This window comes from Nipponia nippon, unplaced genomic scaffold (genome assembly GCF_047370975.1).
Source record: "Nipponia nippon isolate SJK-2023a ecotype South Korea unplaced genomic scaffold, ASM4737097v1 scaffold_4, whole genome shotgun sequence".
Taxonomy (NCBI): Eukaryota; Metazoa; Chordata; class Aves; order Pelecaniformes; family Threskiornithidae; genus Nipponia; species Nipponia nippon.
The window spans coordinates 45,271,827-45,288,542 of record NW_028262358.1 but is presented as its reverse complement, the minus strand read 5'-3'; the positions used below and the strand labels follow the sequence as shown (position 1 = coordinate 45,288,542).

The following is a 16,716-nucleotide window of genomic DNA, read 5'->3' as shown; positions in this document are numbered from 1 at the left end:
TGCAGCACCATGATTTGACAACACTAAACTTTGGAACTGTGTAAGTTTAGCCAAAGATTTCTTGGACTGAGGCACCTGTATGAGAGTAGCCTGTAATCTAATAGATGGGTACTCTCCGCACACAAAGAAAAATGGGGGTCAAGTCCCTGCTGTAACTCAAACTGGATATTGAACCATGTTTGTTTTGTTTTGTTTTTTTCTTCCATCCCAGAGGAGTATTGGGCTGTTGAGTCAGGAGTCTTTCTTTTTGTGCGTGTGTATACCCACATGTATACCTACCACATATACAGGCAGTCTCATTCACTGTGTTCTTTGTGGGAGAGGCATAGGGAAACCTTAAGAAGGATTAGTTATGTTTTGTTACATAGTTTTTGGGATGGCAGGGCGGGCCTCGTAGGGAAACCATTCTGAGCTTACTTGCAATAAGGAGCCAAATATTGGCTTTATTGTGCATGCAGGAAGCAGTAATCCAGAGATTAATGTGGACACGATGGATTGCACAAACTTGTTCAAGATGCAGTAAGTGGGTGGTGGGGTTTTTTTTGGTGTGGGTTGGTGTTTTTGGGATTGTGTGTGTGTCTCACTAGTGCCCTGAGTTTCTGCGATGCCTTTCAGAAACCCAAGTTCTTGTGACTTCTCAGCTCAGACATACCTGCTGAGATGCACTGTATTGTCTTTAGGCCTGATGAAACAACCTGCTCTGGGGAGGCTTTGCACAATCCTGCTGTCTGGGTAAGACAGAAGATCGAGAAACTTTTATTCTTACTTTATTCTCCATGACACCTGACCTGGGCTTATGATGCTCTCTAATACTTACTTTTCACAGAGGATACATGTAGGACTCAAACTAGGTTGTCTTATTTACAGACTTCACACATACTGACATGGAGCAGTTTCTTTGGCTTCGTGCCTGGAATGACAACGTGCCCATAGTCTGGGATGGCTTGGGAAATTAAATCGCTGCAAATTTGGGAATATATAACATAATCAAAATAAGAAATTATTTTTCTGTCTTTTCAGTATGCTTATTTGATAGGCACAAAAAAAAACATTGCTATCTTTAATTTCTGTATTCATTAATTCATTGAATGGAGAATTGGGGATTTGTGCCCTCAGATGTCTTTGCCCTTGGTTAGCCAGTTGTGTATGTTTAATTTGAAGCACCTTCCTATTGTAATGATAATGAGCCAGTCTCAGACTGTTCAGAAAGGAACAAAAACAACTGTAGTCAAGAAAAGGCAACAATACCAAAGTTGTTAAAATTATGTTTTTCTGTACTTGTTAAAAAGGAAGAAAAAAGTGGTCATCACATGGTGCAGATCAGGACAAGCCACGCTGAAGCAGCTCTTTGATTAGTTGAGCTCCAAACGTCTTGCCAGCCTGCAAATAGAAAGCACTTTACTGTGACAGCATCGGTCAGTTTGCCGTGGGCATGCCTGGGCTGCGGTACCCAAGCAGGCCCTAAGTGACCTCCCACTGTGAGTGCATGATGGGATAAACACTGCAAACAGCAGCAAAGCTGTACTCTCGGTATAGGTGGTTATTATACATCATATATATGAAAAAAGTGTTATTTGAAGCATTCCTACTGCAGGCTTCTTTAAAACTCTATCAAAAGTATGGCGTAAAATACAGAAAATAATTTATGGTGAGGATTCAGAGCTCCTCCTTTCAATATGTTACATCTTCTTCACCAGCCTCGGAGAAAAAAGTTTGGACTTTCAGGATGTGAAAAACAAAATAAAATGAAGCCTTGAGAGAAAGGGAATATATACAATGTTGGTTTTTGTTTTTCCTCTAGGGCATCCTATAGCCTATTATTAATCAAGCTTTTTTTTTTTTTCTTTTCTGGGTTTATTTTTTTATAGTTCTTTTCTGACTAGTCCACTTCCACGTACCATATTTAGAAGGGATACCATTAATTTAAATGTCTTGCCTAGTTTGTGTGTTGATTGTGTAGTTACGATAACTGAATGTTTCTATTAAGTTGTTGACTGGCTGTACCTATTTTTCTCTATGCAATTTAGAGTTTAAATATAGCAATTCAAATATGAAAAAGTTTCAGGGAGGAGCAAAATCTTTTGTAAATGCAGAATGTCTAAAGTATGGATTTTCTTGTGTTGGAAAATGTGCTTTCCCAAGCACTTTCAGGCTTTGGGCTATAAGAATATATGCTGTTTCTTTTTCCAGGCCTACCTTTTTCAGTGCTGATAATAGCTTGTTTGGTACAGGTCATGTATAAATTTAATGACAAAACATTTTTCAGTCTTGTAACTGTAGCCATGTTAGGTTGTGGCTGGCATAGCAATGAGGACAGCACTGCCTACCTTCTAACCAAATTCTTCTAACAGTAAAAACTTGTAATGGTCTTTGAATGCGCGCCTGGCCTTATGAATTTTTAGTAAATTCAGAACTTTGGTCCAGACCCTTCATGTTAACAAAGAGAAGCAGTAACTTTTGAAATAAAACTTGATTATGGTAACAGTTTCTTTTTGGGTGTGAAAGGGCACTTTCTATGTGGTATAGGTGTTTTTGGTGTTTCGCTTTTTTCCCCATCTAGCATTTGCAATGTGAACATTTCTGAAAATGAAAATATCAGTGTTATGTAGATGAGTCTAAATTATACATTAATGAAACGTCATTGGCTGCATGTGAACACAATGTTCTGTGCCATAACACGAGTATACTTGTTCCAAAATATTCATACTGTATTTCTTTTTTTACTTACAGAAGAAAATGTGGTTTGCATATGGAAATTCTGGATTTGTTCTGTGCAAAACTCATATAGGGAAAAAATTATTAGAATGGGCTCAAGAACACACTGTTGAGTACAGTATGATCAAGAGTAGACGTCATGCTGACAGAATCCTCTAATAATCCTTACTTTGATTTATTCAAAGGGTGAAAAATATCCTATGATCACATGATCTCTTTTCCTTTTCAAGAAATATTGTTTGTTATTCTCTGTGTTTGGACTAAAGCCATGCTTGGCTCAAGTAGCTGTAGTTCAGCTGACTTCCAAATAGGCTTGTCCACTTAACAAATGTTGGGCTTAACTCTTATAATTGGGCCATTTTAGTGATGTAGCAATCCATTAAATTTATATTATGTAGAGATTAATAGTCTAAATAGTTTTAAATGCAACTTCTTAATAATTAACTTTTTTTCTTTTTGCATAGATAAAATCCTTGATCTTACGGCTTCAGAGGCTTCAGGAAAAAGCAATAGAGGAAGATGACTATGATAGAGGTGAGAGTTGCTCCCCTATACCCCCCACTGGATCATGCTGCTTTTTGTTTTTTTCCTTCTCCCTTCTTGCTCTACTAATTTTATTTTTTATTTGCTAGATAACAATGGTTGGGTGTGGAAGACTGGTTCACTGAACTGTATTGTTTATTCTGTCATATGGCAGGAAACAAATTAAAGAAAGAAGTAGGTCAGCAGCAGGTAGCAACAGTTTTTATTTTCTTGAGCCACATCGCCATGTGGGAAGGTTGAAATCCAAATATCCACCATCTGGATCAGCTGTTTTGAAGCAGCATGACTTTAAAAAATGCAGAGATGAATGAAAGCTTTGAAAGGAAAAAGGACTGGCACTGGCTGCTGACAGAGTGTGATTTGTGGCTTGCCACATTTAGTCATGAGGCTACAGCAGGGCTCAAACACAGAAACGAGGTCAGTAGCTATTATAAAAGTGAATGATACTGTCCTGTGAGATTAACTTGATGTCCACTGAGTTGAATCAAAACCAGCTAGAGAATATGATGGTGATACACCTGCTGACAAATATATCTGTATTTGAATACTGCTTTTCTTTTCAAATGCCTTGGCACTTCTGATAAGCTTTGTGTGTGTGGGCGTTAATAATTAGAGCATCTATTAACACACATCTTGGGTTCCTTATTGTTCCCTGTTATGGTAGTCTGTCTTCAGGTACTCATATTTTGATAGTCTTGGGGTTCTAGATCAAATTCTTCCCCCTGGCTCTGTCTTCAGTTGGAAAGCCCTGCAAACGTTTCAGTAAAATCTGCATGGGTACTTCAGAGAATAAGGCTGGGAAAAGATAGTTCCTTTCCTGCCAGTTTTTTATTCTCAGCTTTTAGGGGTTGGGGAGTGGTCAGACTTGTGGTTTGCCTTTCAAAATTAATGTGTGAAGCTTTGCAGTTGTACCATGGCTCTATTGCCCTGCCCCCAAAGGTGTGTCCCCCAGGATGATTAAAATGTGTTTTAATAGTGTCTAGGGTGTAGGTGTGTAGCCCTTTTGCAAGAGGGATTCTGTTGGCCTCTTAAAGGCTCGCCTATATATAGGAGAAAAGTCTGCTACTGTTGCAAGTCATTGTTTTAGTATGGCATCTCCTGGTGGGGAAAACCTTTAGGCATGTTAAAAGCTGAGGATGTTGTAGATATTCAACAAATATCCTGTCAAATAGGCGTTATTGATGTGTATGCTTTAGATGTGTAACACTCATAACTGCTTTTTTTAAGTGCTTGTGGGTTGAGTTCCCGGTTGGAGACTTCCCGACAGCTGTGTACTCAGTGCATGTGGTTCCCACAGATTGCAGCTGGGATTCTCTGGGCAGTCAGCCACTCTGACAGCGGTATTTTAGTATATCAGGTGTGACACCTGCATGTGATGCCATGCAGTTGTTGACCACAGTGGAAAATGACGACTTGTCTAACCTTGCATGGAAAGCTCTTGCTTAGTTTTCCTGGGTGCTAGTCTTGTATCTTCAAAACAGGACCCATCTTTCTGTTGACTGTCATTTTGTCAATTACCCTTTTCAGTTTCCACCCTAGCTATCAGGCAGATAGCACGGAGGGTGGTTTGCAGAGTCTTGCATTAATTCCCCTCAAGAAAATGGTCTGGCTGAAATGTGATTCCACCAGCTGTTGTGGGCACAGCTTACAGAGAGCAAAAGTGGCAGCAGTACAAAGGTGGAGAGGAGCATCCGCAGGTTGGATTGCTGTTTTCTGTGCTAAGTCTGGCATATATGGGCAGAAAGTGTTTGTCCTGATAAGGGACTAGATACTGCAGTGCTTTAAAGACTTTGCCTTGGGTTCCTCTATCCCTTTGAAATCCATCTTTGCACAAGGGTTTTTTTTATGACTACTTTTCATTATTTTTGTGATATCTGAACTGGCTTCCTTAGTTTTTCTTTTGTGAAACACGGGCAGTGTATCTCCAGGGAAAGACTTACATGGAGAAAGTGCAGTGCTGCAAGAAGAATTGGAGCTGTGACCGTCCCTCCTCCTCTTGCAGTGGCAAGCTTTCCACCTTTGCTTTTAGAGCTATGTCCCTGCTCCTGGTGGAGAGCAAAGTCTTGCCTGGTGTGAAGTGAAGTTTGAAAGCTTATTAAAGAGCTTACAGATTGGCTCAGTACCAAGTTCTGTTCAAGTGAAGTCTGTAATTAGCCTTCTTTAAAGGGATCTTATTGCCAAATATTGCTAGCAGGGAATGCAATTGCTAAATGTGCAGAGCTGTGATGTGGGGCATAAATGGAAATACATTATCAGGGAGTGGGAGAAACTGATGTGGTGTATCTGGAGGGCTGAGGACATTTTAACTATAACGCTAAAAAGAAAATTACTGTCCCTGTAATTTGGGGGACTTCTTTGAGTACAGAGCGACTCCTCTGTTAAGAGCAGAACTGTTTTGAACTGGAGATTGTGGTAGTGCTGTGTGTGGTGGTAGCATGGGTCTTGCTGATTAGGGAGTGCTGCAGGGAAAGGGGAGATCTAGTGTGATGTGAGTAGCTGTGAAATGCTCTGTACGTGGAAGAGGTGAGTAAAGGGGAAGGAGAGCAGATGGAGGTGGGGTATGGGTGGCTACGTCCTCGAATAGAAAACAAAATTGTCAATAAATACATTGTCGCGTGTAACTACGTTATCACTTCAGTGGTAGAGGCTCTTCTCCAACTTCAACCATAGACAAGAACTCAAGAGATTTTCTGACTTCGGCTCTCTGAGAGCCATCCAGTCTTGCAGGAGAGGGCTTGGTTTTCAGCAGCAGTTCAGTGGGAGGGAGATGTGTTAGCACTTCAGACTCCTCGAAGTGCTCAGGACTGGTTGCTGCTGTCTGACACTGCGAACTTAGCAACTTGAGGAAAGGCAAGCGTCTACTGCCTGACATTGCTGCTTTCCTGCTCTCCAGAGCTTTTTGAAAGCTCCCATAGTTTATAATAACTTTTGAAACTGAAGTGTAAGTAAAGTGGTGCCCCTACAGAGAGGGGAAAGTGATGCACTGTGTTTTCTGTTGTGGCAACAAGACTAGGAAATGGCATAGAAATAAAGGCAAGTTTTTCCCACTACAAAGCCATGAACCTTGTTGCGAACAGTTCAGGAATAAGGATATATTTGTTTTTCCCCTTTGCAGAAACACAGAACAGATGCTTGCTGCTTGGGTCTGTTAGAGAACATGGGTGTTTTCCAGGTTCATGTTGATGAATTAGCATTTATTTCCTGAGCAGGTGATTTTTTTTTTTTTTTTTTAAAGGGATATTTGAGACCACAACCCTCTATTGTTGTTTAGGAGAGAAGTGAATGCCTGTTTAAATCTTCAGCTTGTTTCTTCCTGGTTTTTCCTTTCTTTAGATGAATCTGTCTGCTCTGTCTTCCTCCGCCCCTTGAGCTTGGGAGGTGCGCAGCAGAAATGGCTTTTGCCATTGCTTGTTTACCTGTGCTGTGTCTTCTTGAAGACCTGCCTTGGCATGGTTAGGGTCTTGGTGTAGAGGAGCTTCAGTCATTCAAGCAATTACAGTTTCTTCCTCTACTTCCTGGCAGTGCCATGTGTATGGGGGGGTGGTGGTGTATGTTTGTTCTGAGAGTGTTGGGGGGCTGCTTGGGGCAGAGGCCGCCCTCCTGTCCTGTGTTTGTGCTCATCTGCTAGAGGTCACCAAGCACAGTGCTGTGAGACCTGCAGGGTGCTCTCTTCATACTGTACGGTTGTTTTGAATGCAGATGTTCCTTGGCTGTGAAATGTTTGTGTGAAATGCATGTTCAGTGAGACAGATCTCCTTCTCAGTCCTGGTTTAATTTTAAATAGGAACCATTAGGATGTTACATTGCTCGTTCTGTGTTTGTAGGTGATGAAATATCGGGAAGTAGCTTATTTTTTCTGTATTTACTTGTGGTCTCCTCTTGATGGCCACATTACTGTATATTTTCAAAGCAGGTACAGTACCATGGCAGTATGATAACAGTGTTTTGCCTTGTGTAGCATATAGTAAAAATTGGTCTGTTCTCCAAGGATCACTTGGAGTGTTGTCATGGCTCATTATTCATGATGGAGCTTGACAGCTCCAAGGTTAAACACACTGCTGAATACAGGAGGTATAAAAAAAAAAAAAGCAGCATATTTTTGTGTCTGTGGGAGTTGTGCTTGCAGTGGCACAGTGTATTTTGCTCAGTACGAATCTATTGCCCAAACATTTAAAAACCTTATTCTTTGCTTCTTGAACTCCTCAACCTTGCTAGGTGCAAGGGGCAAATGGGTTGGTAACTAAGTGTCAGGACTGAGTCTTGCTGCTGAACTCCGCTACGGGTTCACATGCCATCTTGTTACTCGGAAATAAGTTTCTGCAGAACTACTGACTTATTTATTAAATTCTTGTATGCAGGAATGTGAGCGTATGGATTCACTGCTTGCAGCTGGTAGGGAATGGTAACTTCCCTGTCTGATCAGATTATATTCAGAGTTAGGGTTCTCCAGTGAACATCATTGAGTAGATCAGAGCAACTCCTCACCAGTCCAACATGGCAGCTAGAATATAGAAACATTTATGCTTGTCGTGGCAAAACCTGTCCTATCTCGACAGTGAAAATTCATGCTGTATATGCATTTAACATCATGTGAGCCTTCAATTGTTTTAGTCGAAGTCTCAGAGCTTGAGCTATATGAGTTGGTGAGCTGCCATGGGCTTGTGCACTGCGTGCTCTGCAGAAAAATAGTGTCTGTATGCTGTTTTCTTTTTTTGCTCTTCGCTCGTGCTCTTTGAGACCTCTTCATACCAATTGTCCTTTCCATGTCTCAGGATCTGTAGGGCATCAAAGGCAGAACCCTGTGCTGTGTAGGAGTTGAGGAGTCTCATTTCGCACATTTTCCATTAATCACAAGTGTAGGAAGGGAAAGGAAAGGCTTTGTAGCAGTAAGCCTCCCATACATTTACACTAGAAGAGGTGCTGTTGCTCACTTGAACCAGCTATTTGTTTTAAGGCAAATATATATAGAGAAAACAGTAGTTTGTTAAGTAATGGCTGGGTTGAAAATGTCATTTGTTCAATGGTATTCAGAGGGAGGTCTTGGCCACTTCTTATGTTGGTACTTGCAAATACTGAATTGTGCAATAACGCCAAACTCCTCTCCAGGTGTATACTTGTTTGGTCTTTCCAAATTTCATTTTGCAGTTTAAACTGGAAAAATATTTTAAAGTGCTATTTCTAGTCATAGCTCTTAAACGTTTGAACCAATTTGATCTTCAGGCAGGTGGGTGGTGTGTTTTGGTTTTTATTTTTCTTTTTCTGTTTTGTTGTTGGTTTTTTTTTTTCTGGAAGAGCTATTTGCAGATGAGGGTTGGATAGAATCTCTGCTTTACTGTGCTTCTATTATTTTGAACTAAAATGCTTGCTTGACAGATGGCTGTTATAACAGGACACAGAAACAAAGGCAAGATAGCTTCTTTCTGAGGAAGGACAGTGAATTTGAGAGAGAAATAGCTCTCAAAAAACACATTAATTTCGATTGAACTTGCTTTAGGATGGCTTATACCTGTGGAAGTAAAAGCCTTAAATCTAGCTGTATATTGAGTGAAGCTCTATATCTGAGGCTACTGATTTAAATAAAAGGTGGTGGATGCTGAAGGGGCAGAGCTTCTGCGTGACACAGGAGACATACTGGTAGCTTGTAACTTGCAGTTGCAGGCCACCAAATTGGAAATAGGTTTGGGGTGGCTGGGACAAATAGGGCTTTCTGTTGTGCTGTACTGTCAGAGCCTTGTTTGGTCATAAGCTTGTAGAAGCTTCCTGAAATCTGTGGGTAAGTCTTTTTGGGTTTCATTTTTATAACTTTCCAGTAAAGCTATTAAGAGGATGAGGGGGAAGGGCTTGTACAAATTCTCAAACCCAAATCTTCTTTGCGTGTATCTTGTTTATCCTGTCTTTCCCTGACAAACTGAACCTCCACAAAAGGTTTGGGTGGTTAAGGAAAGTAAGTGCTCATGTGAAGTATAAGTTAGACTTAATTTTCCTTGCAACAAAACAGAAGCAGCACAAGCCTTGCAACTCTTCCACCTTGCCTGGGTTTCTCTGTTTAAGACGCCAGTCTGAAATGAAAAGATAAAACTTTTTTTGTCCATATCGATTTATTGTTTAGTGCTAGCTGAAACTGTGGACCAAGATGCTGTCATTCAAATGCTTGGTCTTGGCTTCTGTCTACTAGCAGCAGTAACAACATCACAGTTGCTTTTTATGCAGTCTGTGTCAGGCTTATCCAGTTGCTATTGCTGTGGTGTTTTGTGAGGGTTTGGTTTTGGTTTTGGTTTTTTGTTTTGTGTGTTTTGGTTTTTTTTTTAACCCATATAATTAGAACAGGAGTTGAGCCAGTCACAATTTAAGGGTCTGAAACTCCTTATCTTACTGTCAGGTAGACAGCTGGAAAAATGTCAGACTTTTTTTTAAGTACTAAAACAATACAGTAATGGCCAATGTTTGAGGGGAGGGGTCTAGTATACATTTCTGGGTACTTTTGCTTCTTGTGTTTGCTTATTACGTGTGCAACACATGCATCTTCAGCAACTTCTTGAAACATTTTTGATGTGAGCCCTCCTTTTAGCCCAGTTGTTCAGTTTCCATCACGTCAGAGTGTGTCTTTGAGGTAGATCAGGATCTTGCTGTTGGTCTGCTTATGCCCACACATTGAAAATGCAGTTGTGTTTTCTACATCTTTAATTCCTTAGCCAATGCTGCAGAGGAAGCTGCTGTAGTCACGCAGTATCTCGCTTAGACTGTGCAGCCTAAATATTTTTAGGAAGCGGTAGTATTTTGTGGGATTCTACTATGCTCTCTTATTTTAATCTTGGCCAGCGTGAAGAGGTTTAGCTACATCTTGTGTTTCTGGAAGCGGCTTGACAAAAAGAAAATTGCTGAAGTTTTGGCATATCATGTGCTTGGAAGCTTTCTCTACTCCTGGCCATCTGCTGTCTAAAACTGACACCGTGGGCTACCCCTCCTATGATAGTCGGGCTCTATTTCTCAGTCCATGATGTAGCCAAGCTGTTCCCAGACAGCCTGGCTAGTCTTTTAAAAACAAACAAGCAACGAAAAAATCAGAACAAAATAAGCAATTATGGATAATTTAAGAGCCTGCTTGCTGAATTGCAGTTTGAAGCATAGAGCTCTGATGGGTGTAACTTGGGGGAAGTGTTGATGTGCTATCTGGACAGTACCCACCAAGTGAGTGACACAGCTCTCCTGCTACCCAGCCCATCTGCTTACTTTGCACTTGCAAAATCATGCAGCCCAATTTTATATTCAGGACAGACTTATCTTTCCCTTGCTTTTTAGAAATATTAACTCCAAATAAGAAAATTGTCTTTCATTTGCAATGTGACCACTGGAGACAGTATGATGATTAATTCAACCAACAACTAGAAATTGATTTTGCTACCCTTGTCTTACACTTAGGATATAAACATTTTAAGGGAGTGGGGGGACACCTGCTCTTTAATTATTGTCTGCTTATTAAATGACTGGACATGGGCAGAAACTTCTAGATGGCATGGTAATGCAACTTCTGTGTAATCGGGGATTAAAAAGATGCTGAGTGACTGTGACTACCATTTGAAAGCAAGCATGAAAGTGTTCCAGTGTAAGTCCCCTGTGGGGAACTGATAACGCTCCTTGCTGATTGCTGGGTGGTGTCTGGTAGAATTCTTTAACAGGATGCTTTTATTGGAGATCTCTGCAGACCTTCCATTGCTTGCCAAACTCCTCTGCAAAGTGGGATTGCCTCAAGTCAGTTAACTTATCCTTTCTGCTGAGGTTTTCCTCCTGTCTTCCCTGTCCACCTGCCCAGACCCAGCTGCCCATGCTGGGGTGCATTCATAATTCTGCAGGGATGTCTGCTTTCTCCAATGCTTCCCTGTCCTGTCTTCGGCATATGCAAGCTTTTGTGCATTCCTTTCTTATCTTTAGTCCATGGAGAAGGTAAAAGGAGCAAATGTGCTGTTTTATGGACATCTTTAGTCCTCTTAGGACAGCGATAGGGTTGTGGCAATGAGCATTAATCAAAAAGGTGAAGAGGGGAAACTTTAAATTCCTATCAGTCTTATATAATAATATGCTTTGAGCAAAGGGTTACTGAGTCTGCTGACAGTGGGAGCATCCAAGCTGATGCCAGGCAATGCGAGTTCTAAACTTCTGCTGTTGATATCATCCTAGCAGTCTAATACTAGTCAGGATTCCTGGTAGCTTTTGATTTCAGGGAAGTGATTGGGACATCTCCATGCTCACTGAGATTTTTAAAGCGTGAAAAGTAGATGAAGTTAATGAGTTGGATTGGTTTGATGTATGGCAAAGTGAGGTGCTGTGAATCAGAGGCATAATTCAGACGTGATGTTGGAACCAAATACAAATGAAGATGCACAGCGTTTTTCATTAGGTCATTGCAGAATATACTATCTTCACTTGACTTATTTGTGGGTGTTCATTCATGCTTGCCTCTGGCATTCCCAAGTGCCTCTGTATGTCTCTCTGCTAATGGTAGCTCACTGGAGAAATAGCATCTTAGAGAAAAGGCTTTAATGTTTGGGTTGCTAGAAGCTCTCCAGGGTTTATTCAACTTCTTGAGAAACTGTGTCAGTGGAATTAAAGAGCAAAACCAGTTTGAGTTTATATGTGCCATGGCACCATACAAAGCATGGGTTGATCAGGGACAGTGTTGTAGACTGGAGCACCTGGGATAATGGTCTCAACAGTAAGACCTGCTTATAAATGAGTGGGTCTTTGTCAGATTTATTCTTTTCATGATGTGCTGTACCTGAAATATATCCAACCCTAAACTTGGAATAGGTAGGTGCAACTGACCTAAGATCTAGAAATACAATATCTAAGTTTCAGACAATCTTGTTTCCAGTTTCTGCCTCTGCATGAAAAAACTTTCAAAAGGTATGTTGCAAGGAGGTACTAACTGATGTATCCTGAAAAGCCGATGTACATGAGGCATACTGAGTGAAAGCACACAGGAGACAGAGGCTTAAATTTGACATGCATAACAATGTAACTTCAACACTTAAAAAGCACTCTTGAATAAATACGTTTTATAATGTTTTTGTTTACCTCTAGGATTTCAGTTGTGCAAAAGATATTGTATTGCATTTGTGTGGCAAGGTTTTGGTAGCAGGGGGGCCACAGAGGTGGCTTCTGTGGGAAGCTGCTGGAAGTTTCTCCTGTGTCTGACAGAGCCAATGCCAGCTGGCTCCAAGACGGACCTGCCACTGGCCAAGGCCGAGCCCATCAGCGACGGTGGTAGCGCCTCTGGGATAACATGTTTAAGAAGGGGGGGGAAAAAACTAAACTGTGCAATTTCAGCTGGAGAGAGGAGTGAGAATATGTGAGAGGAACAGCCCTGCAGACACCAAGGGCAGGGGAGGAGGCGCTCCAGGTGCCGGAGCAGAGATTCCCCTGCAGCGTGTGGTGAAGACCATGGTGAGGCAGGCTGTCCCCCTGCAGCCCGCAGAGGTCCACAGTGGAGCAGATCTCTACCTGCAGCCTGTGGAGGACCCCATGCTGGAGCAGGTGGATGCCCAAAGGAGGCTGTGACTCTGTGGGAAGCTTATGCTGGAGCAGGCTCCTGGCAGGACCTGTGGAGAGAGGAGCCCATGCTGGAGCAGGTTTTCTGGCAGGACTTGTGACCCCACGGGGGACCCATGCTGGAGCAGTCTGTTCCTGAAGGACTGCACCCTGTGGAAGGGACCCACGCTGGAGCAGTTTGTGAAGAACTGCAGCCCGTGGGAAGGACTTGCACTGGAGAAGTTCATGGAGGACTGTCTCCTGTGGGAGGGACCCCACGCTGGGGCAGGGGAAGAGTGTGAGGAGTCCTCTCCCTGAGGAGGAAGGAGTGGCAGAGACAACGTGTGATGAACTGACTGCAACTCTGGTTCCCTGTCCCCCTGTGCCACTGGGGGGGAGGAGGTAGAGAAATCTGGAGTAAAGTTAAGCTTGGGAAGAAGGGAGGGGTGGTGGGAAGGTGTGTTAAGATTTGGTTTTATTTCTCATTACCCTACTCTGATTTGATTGGTAATAAATTAAGCTGATTTCCCCAAGTTGAGTCTGTTTTGCCCATGATGGTAATTGGTGAGTGATCTTTCCCTGTCCTTATCTTGACCCATGAGCCTTTCATTGTATTTTCTCTCCCCTGTCCAGCAGAGGAGGGGGAGTGATAAGATTGGCTTTGGTGGGAACCTAGCATCCAGCCAGGGTTAACCCACCACAGAAGTTTTTCTTTGTCTTTTTCCTGTTGTCTTGTGAGGCAGTCACATAAGATTAGTCTTGTACTATAGGCACAGGTGTTAACTTTCTTGAGTTAAATACACTGGTTTCTCAGGGTGGTATTTTGCAGGGCCATTGTGACTTCCGGACAAGGTTTGTCACAGGGGGAAATATCTTTAGGAGTCTGACCATAATCAGACAAGCTTTTGGACACACCAGTTTGAGGAAGCGCTTGTATGCCTGGAAGTTTGTCTTATTGATCCAGCTTAACTGGTTGCCCTGGCTGACTAGTTACAGGGCAAGCTTTGTGCTACCTATTTCATGGTGTTGTGGTAAAATGCATTATAACCAGTGGTGTGGTACTGTGATCTATGTGAGTGGAAAAGCCAGTTCTAGCTTCGCTTTGCAAAATGGTAGACTGTGCTCACCATTGAAACTTCACAGTGAGAGTATGACAGCTGCTTCTCTAAAAACGTCAGCTTGGTACTTTGCGGTAGTTGATATTGATAATGCCAGGTAAGTTACAAGTTTTACCTGCTTCATTACATCTGAATAACCAAGAGAACACATAGATCACTAAAATCACTAATTAGGAAAGGTTTCTTTTTATGAAAAAGAAATACTGATCACCTATTAGAAAACTGGAAATTCAAAAGCAAGTAGTTTGGAATTTCCCATTGTGCATACCAATAGCAGTAAAAGAAGTGTTGCTGGATTTAAAAATATTCTAGAGACTTCTGGATGAATTATTATTAGCAAAGTTCTCAGGTGTAGTAAGTACTGGGGAAACTATTTTTTCAGTTCTGTTTTCAGTTAATTGTTAATTGTTTAATAGTTAATTGTTTAGTAGTAAGACCATTTAAATTTGAAAAACTAAAATGAAAACATTTGTTAGAGTACATCATTTGGCTGCTGGATTTCTTCTGAAATGGTGTGACTTTTTCATCTTTAGTTTTCCTTACGGAGGTGAAGATCAGCCATGCAGTCACACCAATGATCTGTCATTTTTAGAATTGTACATATTTTGAAATGAATCATGGCATCAGAAAAAGGCATATGAATAGGGGTGTGAATATCAGCCTAATTCTTGAACTTCATTCTACTTTATCTGTTTTTGCAGTAATTGTTTTTAGTCCTAAGAGTTTTATAGTTTTAAAGTAAAATGTATGGTTAAAAAAACCCCAGACAATACAACCTGTAAGTGAATATTTCTTCTGTTTTTTAAATGCATATGAAATGCTGTTGTGTATTTTTTTTTTAATAATGGAAATGTTAAAGGTGGTTCACTCTTTCCATATTTCACCAATGAAACTTTCCTCTCTTCATGTCTGGTTCTCCTGTGTTTATGGCTTGAGATAAGAATTTCACTAATATGAAATTAATTTTTCAGGAAAAATGCAAGGTAACCCTCTAAATATGTATGGATATACCATGTTATCCACTGAGGATGTATTCCCAAACAGAATGTTATTTAGCAATGTGATGGATAGCAAAGCAATTTTTTCCCCATAAAAATTAATAAGGGGGGGTTTTGGCATGCAGTGTAAATTTACAGTGACAGTGTAGATGATATGGCAGATAGAGTTGCAAAAAGAGGACCGTCAGTCTCATCAGGTGGAGGAGATGCTTGCTTTCTGGAATGGATTGCTCTTCTGAGAATTTTCTTCTGCTTCAGCTGTGAGACTGCATACCCAGCATTGTGCTTTTCTGTCCTTTGCCCTTAATTGGTTTTACTCTGAATCATTTCAGAAAGGCCATGAAAATGTAACCATTCAGAAGGAGGCAACAAGAACACTTCCAGTAGAAGACTTGCATAAAGCCTTCAGTTTCAGGTGAAGCAGCTGAGAGCTTTAAGAATGGCAATCCTTTCCAAAAAGCCAGCATTTCTTTCAGCTGACCATACTGATGTTCCCATTGTTCATCTCCATCTTTCACATCATTTATACAGTCCCTGTGAACTTGAATTGTATATATTCAAGTCCCTGCATGTATTCCTCCTGCATTACAACAGTTCTTAGGGGAAAAAAATTGCTTTGTTGTCGCTTACCAGAGCCATTTTATCTGTGAGACTGATGGCAGCTTGTGGAGCAGGATATTAAATGATTGCTGATGGATTGTTAAAATAACGTAGAGAAATGGCAGAGGCTGTTAGGGTCTTTCGGTACAACGTAAACCATGTTCGGTTTCTTCTGAATAATCTTGCAAACCATTGGTCTGTCAATGCATAGTCTTCTCCGTCTATATTTGTTGGCTATGGTACTGCATTGAGTGGTTTGATCGTGCTTTGGTTGCGCCTGGCATTGAGCAAACTTTGTGTAGATTTGAGCATCAAGGCCCTCATTAGGAAAGAGAGGAGAGGGGGTCTAGGTGACAGCTATAGGTCTGTGGACATGTGTGTGTTGGAGGAGACGGCAGGATCTGAGCACCTTTTAGGATTATGGGAGAAGAGGAAATTCTTTAGCCAGAAAGCATGGTTTAACATCAAGTTTAAATCTATGGGTTGAATGAAGTCCTGTGTATATATAGCTCAGTACTGGATGGAGGTGGCAACTTATTTCCATCTCTAAATGAGGTCTAAATTATGAGATGTCACAGCTAGGCTTTGGGAAGGGAAGGGATGAAGTTGCGTTGTAGGAAATCATCAGCACAGTTGGATTTTGTGGAGACAAAGAAGAGTTCAAGAAGCTTTAAGACTGCAGTGAATCAGGCCCCCGTAAATCACGATGTACGTGACTTCCTACTTGTTAGAGCTCAAATAGCTGAGTGTGTGGTTCTGCCCTCAAAATGACATTCAAATGTTTTACCACAGAAAGTGGGGGTGTTTTTGTTTGTTTTGTTTTTTTCATGTTTTGACCTTCACCTGCTCAGTCTCAAGGGTATGGGTGGCTTCTAGTACTGGCAAATAGTCTGCACTGGGCTGAAGCTGTGTTCTTTTCAGTATGAGTCCTGAGCGACAGCGAGAACTTTCTCAGTGGGAGTCATCTGAAATTAAATGACTCTCTTAATGACGAGTATATAGGAATACAGAGAGAAAAGGTTTCTGCTGTACACCATAATGTAGTGCAAAGCCTACTAGTGGGCTTTATTGCTGAAAAATCCTCATCTATCAAATACCGTTCAAGGGGAACAATTTCTCAATCCTTAATCTGAGCAGGAGTCAAACTGGTGAACTGGAAGCAGAAAGCTCAATAGCGCCTTAGTAATTCTACTAAAGTCTTCTGTTTACAGGTTTAA

At 41.3% G+C, this 16,716-nt stretch overlaps 1 protein-coding gene across 6 annotated transcripts in view; it reads left to right on the top strand.

Moving 5' to 3' along the window:
- DISC1 (DISC1 scaffold protein) overlaps window positions 1-16,716 on the top strand; it is a 203,624-nt gene that overhangs the window by 22,703 nt on the left and 164,205 nt on the right. For all 6 annotated transcript variants that reach the window (XR_015708756.1, XM_087776635.1, XM_087776632.1 and 3 more), the window contains one exon: window positions 3,180-3,249. Coding sequence is in view for 5 of the 6 variants with exons in the window: in XM_087776635.1 (XP_087632761.1) it covers window positions 3,180-3,249 (70 nt within the window). In the remaining variant the exon portion in view is untranslated. The remainder of the gene's footprint in view (window positions 1-3,179; window positions 3,250-16,716) is intronic.